This window comes from Chrysemys picta, unplaced genomic scaffold, assembly GCF_011386835.1.
Source record: "Chrysemys picta bellii isolate R12L10 unplaced genomic scaffold, ASM1138683v2 scaf1841, whole genome shotgun sequence".
Taxonomy (NCBI): Eukaryota; Metazoa; Chordata; order Testudines; family Emydidae; genus Chrysemys; species Chrysemys picta.
In genome coordinates this window covers 1-11,630 of record NW_027054546.1, presented here as the reverse complement: position 1 = coordinate 11,630, position 11,630 = coordinate 1, and the positions used below count along the sequence as shown (strand labels likewise).

The 11,630-nt window shown below is 52.3% G+C and overlaps 1 protein-coding gene and 1 long non-coding RNA gene across 2 annotated transcripts; one reads left to right on the top strand and one right to left on the bottom strand.

Annotated features, from left to right (window-relative positions):
- Nucleotides 1-6: 6 nt before the first annotated feature.
- Nucleotides 7-7,410, bottom strand: LOC122173475 (zinc finger protein RFP-like). The gene is made up of 6 exons (XM_065580171.1): nt 6,994-7,410; nt 5,431-5,526; nt 4,597-4,827; nt 3,928-3,950; nt 3,104-3,219; nt 7-674 (listed from the first exon to the last, which is right to left on the bottom strand). Exons 1-6 carry the CDS (start codon nt 7,408-7,410, stop codon nt 586-588), a joined length of 972 nt encoding a protein of 323 aa, XP_065436243.1. The 3' UTR covers nt 7-585.
- On the top strand, nt 649-6,997 carry LOC135980104 (uncharacterized). Its single transcript, XR_010597330.1, has 3 exons — nt 649-698; nt 846-908; nt 5,500-6,997. It is a non-coding gene; the product is annotated as an uncharacterized LOC135980104 (long non-coding RNA).
- Nucleotides 7,411-11,630: the final 4,220 nt, after the last annotated feature.

Genomic DNA, 11,630 nt, shown 5'->3' with positions numbered 1-11,630 from the left:
GGGCTCCCTGGGTGGCACCCCGGCTCTGGCTTCTGGCCTGGCCAGGGCCACAGGGAAAGAGGAGCAGGGGTGGGGCCACTGAGAGGGGCCAGGGCTGCGAAGAGGGAGGAGCTGATCAGTTGCGCCATCCAAAGCAGAGCCACTGCTTGCTTGCGACGCTCCATGCCTACCTGAGACTTGCAGTGTGCGTGTGTGGGGGGCAACGAGGAGCTGGGGTGGGGCCACTGAGAGAGGCCAGCACCAGGAAGAGTTTGATGCCACAGGCACGGCCTGCGCTACACAGAGAGGAGCTGATCAGCTGACCTAACCGAAACACAGACACTGCCAGTGATGCTTCACACCTGCCCATGGCTTGCAGTGTGTGGGGGGCAATGTGGCCCCCTGCCCCCAAACTATGCCCATGTTAAAAAGTGTCCTGGTCATCCCACTTTTAAAAGTGTGTGTGTTGGGGGGACATGGGTCCCTGGATCTCCTTACTGTTTAATGTGTTATTTTTAGGGCTGTGTGTGTCATGGTCGCTGTCAGTTTGGTTGGTAACTTTAGCTACAATGTCATGAAATGTTTTCACTGGAATTTTCTCATAATTTAAAGGCAATCTTCACCTGCAAACTCACCCTGTCTGTGTGCTCCAAATGATTCTCCCCTTTTTCTCTCCAATTCAGACGGCAGAGTGTCTGGAGGCAGAAATGATAAGAGAGGTGAGATTTCAGACTTTCATATTTATAACAGTGTCCCCACTCTGAAACTGTTTTATAACTACGACAGAGAAACAGACAGAGAGGCCCAGAGACACACTCAGGTATTTAATATAAAAAGGTCTGAAACCTATTTCCCCTCTCAATCAGGCATTTCTCAGCAATGGAACCAGCATCCTTGCAGCCTCACAACTATCCCAGGACACACAATCTGTAAGTGAGATTTACTTTTCCCTCATCATCCCCTCCCACCCTCCAGACCCTGGTTGGCTTGTCTCATTCATTTGCTGCCTTTTGTTGTAACCTAGACCCAGAGCCTGCAAAGTCTTTGGCATAAAAGTAACTTTACCCACTTGGGTCCCTTTGATAATAATGGGATGTTGAGAGTTTCTGAAATCCTGGCTCTAATTGTGAGCTGTTGGGTCTGTTTACTCAGTGTCTCTACAGCGAGCAGCATGAAGGGGCCCTCGTCCTCCATAGGCAGAAATAGGAATACTAATAAATTCATTTTATCCATGTGGGAATTGAAGCAGGGGAAGGTTGGCTGCATGGGCCAGATTCACCCCTGTACCGGCGAAAGGAGAGAGGGGAGGGGCCATTTGTGACTCCACTGTTCAGTGGCTGCAGGGGCTGGTGCAGACCTTGGCACAGGCTGAGGAAGTTCTGAAGCCAACCAGAGTTACATCCCGATGACAATGGCCCCCGTGTGTCTTGCCCAGTGTGCAGAGTGTCAGAGGCCCAGCTTTACCCTGTCCACATCCCTCTGTCCCTCGTCCATCCCCTCCCTCTTCCACCCGCCATCACCCCCACCCCATTCCCAGCCCTCTCAGGAACACACCTTGTGCCTGCAGCTGACGGGAAGGAGGCACAAGAGGCTCCTTTGCTAGAGGTATCCCTCAGTGTGGGGGAGGGGCTTTCTTCTTCCTTACGGCCCATTTGGCCCAGACTAGCTGCAAACGGGACCCGAGCTCAGTGATGGGCTGGATCCGCCTTTGAGAAATGTGCCCCATGGCTGGTGATGGGGCAGTAGATGGGGAGGGCTCTGAGCTATAGAGAGTTCTTTGCCATGTGTCTGGCTGTCGGGTCTTGCCAGAATGCTCGGTATCCAACTGACCAACGTATTTGGGGTCGGGAAGGAATTTCCCCCCCAGTCAGATTGACAGAGAGCCTGGTATTTTTTTTTTGGCCTTCCTCTGCAGCATGGGGCATGGGTCAGTGGCAGATTTAAACTAGTGTCAATGGTGGATTCTCTGTAACTTGTGTAGTGGAGCAGTTACCCCACTCCTGGGATAAAAGGAGTTAAAAGGTGAAAAGCAGCTGAGGTCGGCTGATTGGGGAGGCAGCTACAGCAGGGGCCACATTCAATTAGGCCACAGCTGGCCCTGGGAGCACAGGGTAGCATAGACAGAGCAGTGCTGGGGAAGGGCAGGCAGAACTGGGGAGATCTGGCCTGGCAAGTCCCCAGGCTGAGGCCTTGCTAAGGGCCAGGGATGGTACTAGGGCTGCAGGGAGGCATGTGGGGCTAGAAAAGCAGCACGTCCAACCCCCTTGCCAATGCAGAGTGGCGTCTGCAGACTGCCCCAGGGAGCGGGGGCTAGATGATGACTGGCAGTAGCCACTGAGGCAAGGTGGCTATAGAGGATTGGGAGGGGAGACCCAGAGTGTGGGAGTACTGCTGTGGCAGAACCCCAAGGTAAGGGGCACCGGGGTCCAGGAGGGACATGGGGGGCCTGAGGCAGGAGAGACACCGGCCAGAAGGGGGCGCTCTGGAGCTGAAAAGCTAATTCCCAGACTGACCAGCAGGAGGCGCTGTGCCAGCGAGTGTGCAACCTGTTACACTTGAAGTTTTTAAATCAGGGATTGGCAACCTTTGGGACGCGACCTGTTAGGGCCAGTTTGTTTACCCTCCACATCTGTGGGTTCGGCGCATCGCAGCTCACACCAGAAGTGGTTTGCCGTTCCAGGCCAACGGGGGCTGCGGGAAGCGGCAGCCAGCACATCCAAAGGTTGCCGATCCCTGCTTTAAATCATGATTTGAGGACGTCAGTAACTCAACCAGAGGTTAGGGGTCAGTTGCGGGAGTGGGTGCATGAGATTCTGTAGTCTGCAGTGTGCAGGACATCAGACTAGATGATCATGATGGCTCCTTCTGGCCTTAGTCTTTGAGTCATTTTTTACTATGAGTCATTTCTTACTTTAAGGGTAATGGTCATGGCAAGGCAGGCTTTTGGTAGAAATAAAGGTTTCAATTAATCAATCTGAGTGACTTGGACCCCAAGTGTCTGGCATTCTCACCCAACAATTAAATGGAAGCATCATCTAAGTGTGAACCAATTGACCAGCACCATTCTCTTCCCACAGTCACAGAGGCTCGTCCCAATTTCCATTCCTAGATCCCTTCTAGGTACCTTTGAACTTCCTCAGAGCCTCCAATAGTGCAATATTTTTCTGGGAGAAACCGCTGACTCGCTCTTCCAGTTCAGGAGAAATCTCCTCTCGCTGCTGGCACTGCTCCTTCTCAAACCTGGAGAGAAACAATTTCACGTCATTATATTTCATTGTGTGACTCATAAGTTCTGGCTAGTGAGTCGCTGCTCTAATGGGCCTGGAGTTAGAATTCCACTTCCCCCAGCCTCAGAGCAGGTGCGACACAGCCCATGGCCATACAACTTTCCCTTCAAAGGACTCATTAATACTCTTCAACTCTGGTCTGGAGAGATCAGCTCTGGGGACAAAAGGGGAATTGTGTCTCTGTGGCCAATTCACTCCTTGGCCTCCATGCTCTCAGGGACAGGAGGTTCCCAGGTGAAGTGCTGTAGAAATCTGCCCTCTAGGAACTAGACTGAGACACCAACTCCCCCCTCCACAGCTCATTCCACACAGGTCTCCAAACAGTCCTCAGGTGGGGAAGACTCTTGATCGCTGCTGCCCTGGCCTGAATGGTGACCAGTGCCCCAGCAGTGACAGGTCCATCCTCATAGTCCTGAGGCCACCAGTCCCCTAGGGATGTGATATCTCTATGAAATACTTGAGGTCAGTCTTTGCCATTGAATAGCTAATTCCAGAGTCATCTGTAGAAGAGTGAGCACCCCAGGATGAAGTTGATCAGAGATTCATATCCAACACATTTTCCCACACATTTTGCTTCAGAGATCTGGGGAGATGAGGTGCTAACATCACCAAGCTCTTTAGCTTTGTGAAGTGTGAGGGAGAGTGAGAGAGAGTCACCTACCTGCTCAAGGTGCTTCTGATGTCCTAGAGGAGAGAGAGAGGGAAAAGAATTTCAGTCCCCTCTGACACACACACAGGGGATTCCAGGGAAGGGACTTAAGAAGTATGGGGAAGCGAGGCCCTGCCCTGGCCCCAGGGCCATGGATTCCCTGAGCTAATGGGGCTTTTCCATCTCCCCTATCTCTGTGTCTGTGACTCTGCATGGAATAATAGTTATTCACATGTCAGCAATGCACACGCTGAGTTACACTGAGATCTCTGACTGCTGGACTCCAGTGCTTATGATTCAGGAGCCCTCCCTTCCCTGTGTGGGGATCTGGCATGTTTCTAATGATTGATGTTGGTTTCCAATTGTCCCTGGGGGTGCTCAACCCCACCCCCCACCCCCACTCCAAACCTTCCCCCAATGCCACACCCCAGCCCAACTCTTCTCGCTCCTACTCCACCCCCACCCTGCCTCTTCCCCACCTCCTCTTGTGGGCACACTCCCTCCCCAGTCCTCCCCCTCCATCCCAGCATCTGCTGCACCCAGTCGAACAGCTGATCGCAAATGTGCAGGTGGCGCTGGAGGGAGGGGGAGGAGTTGATCGGCAGGGCAGCCGGCAGCCGGCACTGAGGGAGGGAGCTGGCTGCCTTGCAGCACCCACCTGTGTTTCTCACTCAGTCTCACCTGCAGGAATTCACTTGCTGGCTTCTGACACTTCCCCTCCAGCTCACTGATCAGCTCACTGAGATGGGAAATCTGCTCGGAGAGTTGACTGACATTTTCATTCTGTATCTTCACAATCTCCTCATCCAGCATGTCCAGCTGGGCCAGCAGGAGTCGCTCTTGTTCCTCCAGGAACTGCCGCAGTTGCTGAAATTCAGACACAATCTTCTGCCTCTCGGTTTGTGTTTGTTTCTGTATGAAAATAAGGAAAAGGGCTGGTCAGGGACATGGATGGAGCCCGGGGTCCTTTCATGGAGAGCTGAGTGTGCAGGAGGCTGAATTTCTTTGAAAATCAAAAGATTTCTGACATTTGACTGTATCCTGTGTGTACTAGGCAGGGGATTCTCTCACACCTTCCCCTTTGGCCCCTGTATCGCTCTGAAAGGGATGTTTCCATGCCTGTCATTGTCAGCATCTTCTGTTATTTATGGTATCTGGAAGTTCAGACCCAGAGCAGCAGGAGGCAGGACTCAGCACTACACTGACAGAGACACCAGGGGAGTTAAAAGAAACACACATTTAAAAAATGCACAAAATGACCAGACACGGGGGACAGCACTTCACAGGGACATTCAGTTCACTTGGGGAGGATTTCTGTGAAAGACACAAGGGCTAGACATTAACTCATCAACTGCAATGGAAGCTTAGGGCTTGTCTACACACGAATCTAACCCAGCAATCCATGATGATGGAGAAACACACACAAGCCCATGTTCACCAAGGCCACACAGGAGTCTGCCTCCAAACAGACCTCCCACTGCCCGTCCCTGCTGGTTCATAACAACAGGCACCTACCAGATACTCTCGGCTATTCCCCTCTCTAGTCGCTTTGAATCCCAGCAGCTTTTCTCTCTCTTCCCTCAGTGTCTTCAAATGGGCCTGGATTCTTTCCTGAAGAAACAGAAATGATTTGGAGGTTTCATCTGAATACTTGAGAGGTTCTTGGAAGTGGGTGTTTTTCCAATTGAAACCCAAGATGACTGGTTCTAATCGCTTTGTGACATCAGGACCACAAAGGAGATGAAACCTCATTAATGGAGACTGGGAGCATGTCATATTCTGACTTGTTACCAATTCAGGTTCAGTGTTTAGCCCAGTGACCTCTAGTGCAGGCCGGCAGCATCTGAGTTTAATCCTTCATGGAGCAACACAGAAGTTCACAATCCCAGTGAGAAACCTCCTCTCCCTGCTGGGCCTGGGACCTTTATCAAGGCATCCTCCTAATGGACACACTTCATCCCTGGCCGGGGCTGATGCTAAGATGGCAGCATGGCAAAGTGGTTCGGGTCTTGGACTGGGTCTGGGGAGATCTGGGTTCTCTGCTAAGCTCTGTCACTGACATGCTGAGTGACTGTGGGAAACTCGCTGCCCCACTTTGTGCCTCAGTTTCCCTTCCCACCTTTTGTCTAGCTAGACCAGTGGTCGTCTACTGGTCGATTGCGATTGACTAGTCGATCCTGGAGACTCTCCCAGTTGATTGTGATCTCCGGCAGCACAGCGGGGTTGCCGTTGCTGCTGAGGCTGGCTCCCTGCCTGCCTCAGGCATATGGCACTCCCAGAAGTGGCCAGCATTCCCATGCAGCCTGGGGTGAGGGCAGGGTTCTCTGTATGAGTCTCCTGCCTGCAGCACCACCCCCGCATTTCCCATTGGCTGGGAATGGGGAACTGTGGCCAATGGGAGCTGCGGGAGCGATCCCTGCAGAGAGGGGCAGTGCACGGAGCCACATCCCTCCTTCAGGGGCCACAGGGGTGCATTGGCCCCTTCCGGGAGTGGTGTAGGGCCAGGGCAGGCTCGCCTGCCTTATCCCTGCTGCACCAATGACTGGGAGCCACCTGAGGTAAATTAGTGCCACCCAGCTGGAGCCAACACCCATTACCCCATCCTGCACCCAACACCCCATACCACCTCCTGAACCCCAACCCCCTGCACCAGCCCAGAGCCCCCTCCTGCACCCAAGCTCCCTCCCAGAGCTTGCACCACTCAGCCCCTCCTGCACCTCAACCCCTTGCCCCAAGCTGAGCCCAGAGCCTGCATCCCTACACAAATCCCTGCCCCAGACCAGTGAAAGTGAGTGAGGGTGGGGGAGAGCGAGTAACGGAGAGAGGGGGGTATGGAGTGAGTGGAGCTTTGCAGGGGGCATCAGGAAAGGGATGGGGTAGCTCCTGCTTTCAAGTCTTGATATTTTGCCTCTGTTGCCATACTGCCAGACCATTAATTTTGCTACTGCATCTCCCCATACAATGAAGACTTTACAGAGCTGAATGATGACTCACACCTGTGACAGGTAACTCTCAGTGAAATTAGGCTGAAATTAAAACCCAAAAGTTAATCATTTAACTCTGACAGCAATTCCCTACCTTGTACTCCTGGGCAGCTTCCTGTATGGGAACCACCGTGTGAGCGCGGTGAGCCCGGGATCTGTCGCACACCACACAGATGGGGGTTTGATCCTCTTCACAGAACAGTTTCAGAGCCTCCTGGTGTTCCCCACACACCCCGTCCGCTCCTGCTCCCTTTGCTACCTGTAAACTCAGCCGCTTGGCGATTTCTACCATGTTTGCCAGCTGCCTGTTGGGCCTGAGGTTTCTCTGTTGCACAGTTTCTCTGCACTGAGGGCAGGAGGCGGCTGTATCGGATCCCTCCCAGCACTGGCTGATGCAGGCTCGGCAGAAATTGTGCCCACACTCCAGACTCACAGGTTCTGTGAAATACTCCAGACAGACGGGACATGTAGCTTCCTCACGGAGACTTTCCACGGGGTTCTCTGCAGCCATGGCTCCCTCTGGACAGTGGAACAGGGTTAGTTTCAATTTCCTGAATTCACACTATGCCCCGCCTGCAGCAGCAAGGGGGTGTTTCCTTGCCTGAAAATGACTCATGCTGTTTGCTGAGCAGGAAGGACCCAACCAATTTCACCCCTGGAGGCTTTAGTGAAAAAATGTACAGTCACACCCGTGACAGGAAACTTTCAGTGAAATTAGCCTGTAATTAAAACCTGAAAGGGCTCTGGTCCTGCAATCAGCCCCTGTGCTGGTGTGGAGGGTCACTGAGGCATCCTCCTGCGAGGATGAGCCTGCAGAATTTTTTTATAATATATAATTTGACAGACAATGTTTATTTTAAGCACTTTTTATATTCATTGATTTAAACTTTCAAAGTTGTACAAGAATCTAGATTTTAAGCGTATCATTTCAATTAAAATTTTCACAGTTGTGGGAAATTGTGGGGGGATCAGACAATATTTTGGTCAGACCAGAACTATTTAATGACACTAGACACTGAGATTCAAAAAGTTGAAGCTTTATAAGTGTTAAAATTGTCTGTGAACAGCTAAATCTTCCCCCTTCCCCAGCAGCTCCCCCCGGGCTATAACCCAGTGCCTCCCCCACCCGCATAGGGACCGAGGCTGAAAGTCCATCTGATGGCGGCTCAGGGGCCTGTGGAATGTGCTGGGAGCTCAGCCTGGGCCCTAGTGGGGCAGGTGACCCTGTAACACAACCACACCCAGCAAGCCCTGCCCCCATTTCCTCCCTGTTTGTCAGTCCCAGCAGAGAGACCAGGGACTGCAGGGAGACCAAGCTCCTGTCCCCCAGGTGAGGGCTGGGGCCCAATGGCTGAGGGCAGCGAGTGTGTGGGGAGCTCGAACTAGAGGCCTGCAGTGTACTTGGTGTGGGATAAACAGAGACCTCTCAGGCCACTTGCCCATTGCGGCTGCAGGAGGGATGTGGGGACAGACTGAGAAGGCCTGGGGCAGTCTGGGAAGCCGCCATCGGGGACAAGGAGAGGGAATTCAGCTGTGGCGGGGGAGCTGTGCTGCGCAGAGATGCTGCTGTGGATGCAGCTAGTTACCCAGGTCCATTGTTGCAGCAGTTTAACAACGTGGTTAATAGAGACGTTGCAGCTCAGCGGAGTGAAGTGCTGATCTTTTGCTGGTCTCCGCGCAGCTTGAGATTTGCAGGCATCGTTCAAACACCTTTCCCCTGCTGCTGTCTCAGGTACCTGGGTCTTCACTCAGCATTGCAGAGCAGAGCAGATTCAGTGCTTTGGTACAGGTTTACAGAAGGAAAAAGACTGGAATGGTACATATAGTATCTGTAATTTCTCTCCGCTGGCTGTCGGATGTACCATGTGCAGCTGGTTACTTAGAGACATTCAGTTACACAGCTGGGGGGGCATTTTTGTACTCGACCCTTTTCTCAGTAAATGGTGGCTGTAATTTTACCCATTTTGGTCCCTTTGGCATCACTGGGACACTGAGACTTTTCAGGATCAGGACACTGAATCGTAAGCTTTCCGGGTCTATTTGCTCAGTGTCTGCTCAGAGCTCAGCACCATGGGGGTCTCGTTCTCCTTAGACTGTAATGCAAACAGATGTACAAACATCGAGCAGATGGGTAAACTGAGGCAGGGAGGGGGATGGTTCAATAGGCCCCCTATTCAGAGGCTTCAAGGGCTAATGCAGACCTTAGCAGCAGCTGGGCAAGTCCTGAGCTCCAGCCAGAGCTGCATCCCTGGTTTAATGGTCCTCAGGGGCTTTGCCAAGGTGCAGAGTAAATGAGGTGCAGCTTCACCCTGGCCGCACCCCTCTATCTCTTTCCGTCCCTTCCTCCTCCAGCCTGTCTGTGCCCCAACCCACTCCCTCCCGCCCCTCCCAGGAGCACTCCCTGTGCCTGCAGCTGCTGGGGAGGAGGCACAAACAGCCGTGCTAGCTGGCACAGGAGCCAGAGCACAATGATGGGCTGGGTCCAAATGTCAAGAATGTTTTTTGATGTAGGATTCAAATTTGAGTACTGACCTAAGTGCTTAGGGGCTGGTTCTCCAAGGGGCTGGGGACCCACAGTGCCCACTGACTCCGGCTGCAGCTGCGAATGCAGATGGAACACGTGCCGTGGAGTCCTGTATTTTGAAGAGGTAAATCAAGACACACAGATTTAGCCCACTGTTTTAAATTTAGGCCTTACTGATTTGCCCATTGTGATGTTATTGAAATGAACTCTGACCGTATAGATCATTGTTGCAACCAAGGTCCTATAGTTGCACCAAATATTGTACAAAGAAGGTCAAGTCAGGTGTCTATGAAAAGGTTGTATTTTGCTGGTTATGATTATGCTGTCTATATGTGTGTATCATTTTTGTATTGGAAGTTATGAATATTGGCTAGCTGCTTGTTTCTCAATGTATTTGATTCTAAGTAGCAACAGTGAAGTATTTGGTCAGCTTCTTGAGAAAGGACTATTCTGAGTAAGTGCCCAATCAAGAAACACTTAGCTGACCATGGACCTGGGAGACTCCAATCCACATCTGAAGAGCCTTCCTGGAAATGTTCAAGGTAGCATGTGAGCAATGGCTGCTCTCCCTGCAAACTGAGTCATGCATGGATCTGTGACTTGCCCATGTGACTCCAAACTCCGTCTTGCTGCTGTGATTTTCCACAGTAAGAACAAAGGGGTGTCCTTCCACAAGGCAGAGGATATAAAAGGCCCTGGAAACCCCTTCATTTTGGTCTTCAATCCTGCTTCTGACATCTGGAGGAACTTTGCTAGAAACTGAAGCTCTGAAGCAAGGACTGAATGACCCATCCAAAGCTGTGGATGTACTCCAGAGACTTGATTTGAGCCTGCAGTTTCTTCTACCACTGCTACAAGCCTGCACCAAGAACTTTGCAATTGTTAAATGGAATCAAATACATACAACCTGTGACATTGTGCAGTCTATATGGTTTCATAAAATATATGGTAATGAGTGAATATAATGTAACTGAAGTATGCTAGGGTGATGCCCTTGAAGGAGCAGAGGCCTTGGCTACACTTGCGAGTTACAGCGCTGTAAAGCCACCCCCAGCGCTGTAACTAACTCCCCATCCACACTGGCAAGGCATTTGCAGCGCTGCATTTCCGTGGTTGCATCGCTGCATGTACTCCACCTCCTCGAGAGGAATAGCGAGTATTGCGCTGCCGCTGCAGCGCTGCAGCACCAGTGTGGCCGCCCAATGCACTGGGACTGGCCTCCAGAAGAATTTGGCAGTATCCCACAATGCCTGTTCTAGCCACTCTGGTCATCAGTTCAAACTCTACTGCCCTGGCCTCAGGTAACCAACCACGTGATGAGCCTTTACATTCCCCAGGAATTTCAAAAATCCCCTTCCTGTTTGCTCAGCCTGGCATGGCGTGGAGTGCTATCAGCGAATCTTTCCAGGTGACCATGCCTCCACACGCCAAGCGAGCCCCAGCATGGAGCAATGGCGAGTTGCTGGACCTCATCAGTGTTTGAGGGGAGGAAGCTGTCCAGTCCCAGCTGTGCTCCAGCCATAGAAATTATGATACCTTCAGGAAGGTATCAAAGGACATGATGGAAAGGGGCCATGACCGGGACGCCCTGCAGTGCAGGATTAAGGTGAAGGAGCTGCAGAGCACCTACCACAAAGCCCACGACGCAAACGGCCGCTCGGGTGCTCCCCCCATGACCTGCCGATTCTACAAAGAGCTGGATGCGATACTTGGGGTTAAGCCCACCTCTACTCCGAGCACCACCATGGACACTTCAGAGCCGGTGTGGGGGGGGCGGGGAGGAGGAGGAGGAGGAGGAAAACGGGAGTGAGGGTGTTGGGCCGGATGGAGACACCCTGGAATCCCTGGAGCCATGCAGCCAGGAGCTCTTCTCGAGCCAGGAGGAAGGTAGCCAGTCACAGCGGCCGGTACTTGGTGGAGAACATACAGAAGAGCAGGTTCCCAGTAAGCGTTTATTTTTTCGGGAAGGAATTTTTTCAGTGCAGGCTCTTTGGGAGAGGAGGGTTAGGCATGCATGCCTAGATGCGGAATAGTGCATTGATGTGGTTTATCACATCGCGGTAATCGGCCTCGGTAATCTCCTCGAATGTCTCATCCAGAACGTGTGCAATGCGCTTGCGGAGGTTTATCAGGAGAGCCACCGTGGTCCTTGTCCCAGCCAGGCTAACGTGTCCGCGCCACTGTGCCGCGAGGGGCGGGGGGACCAT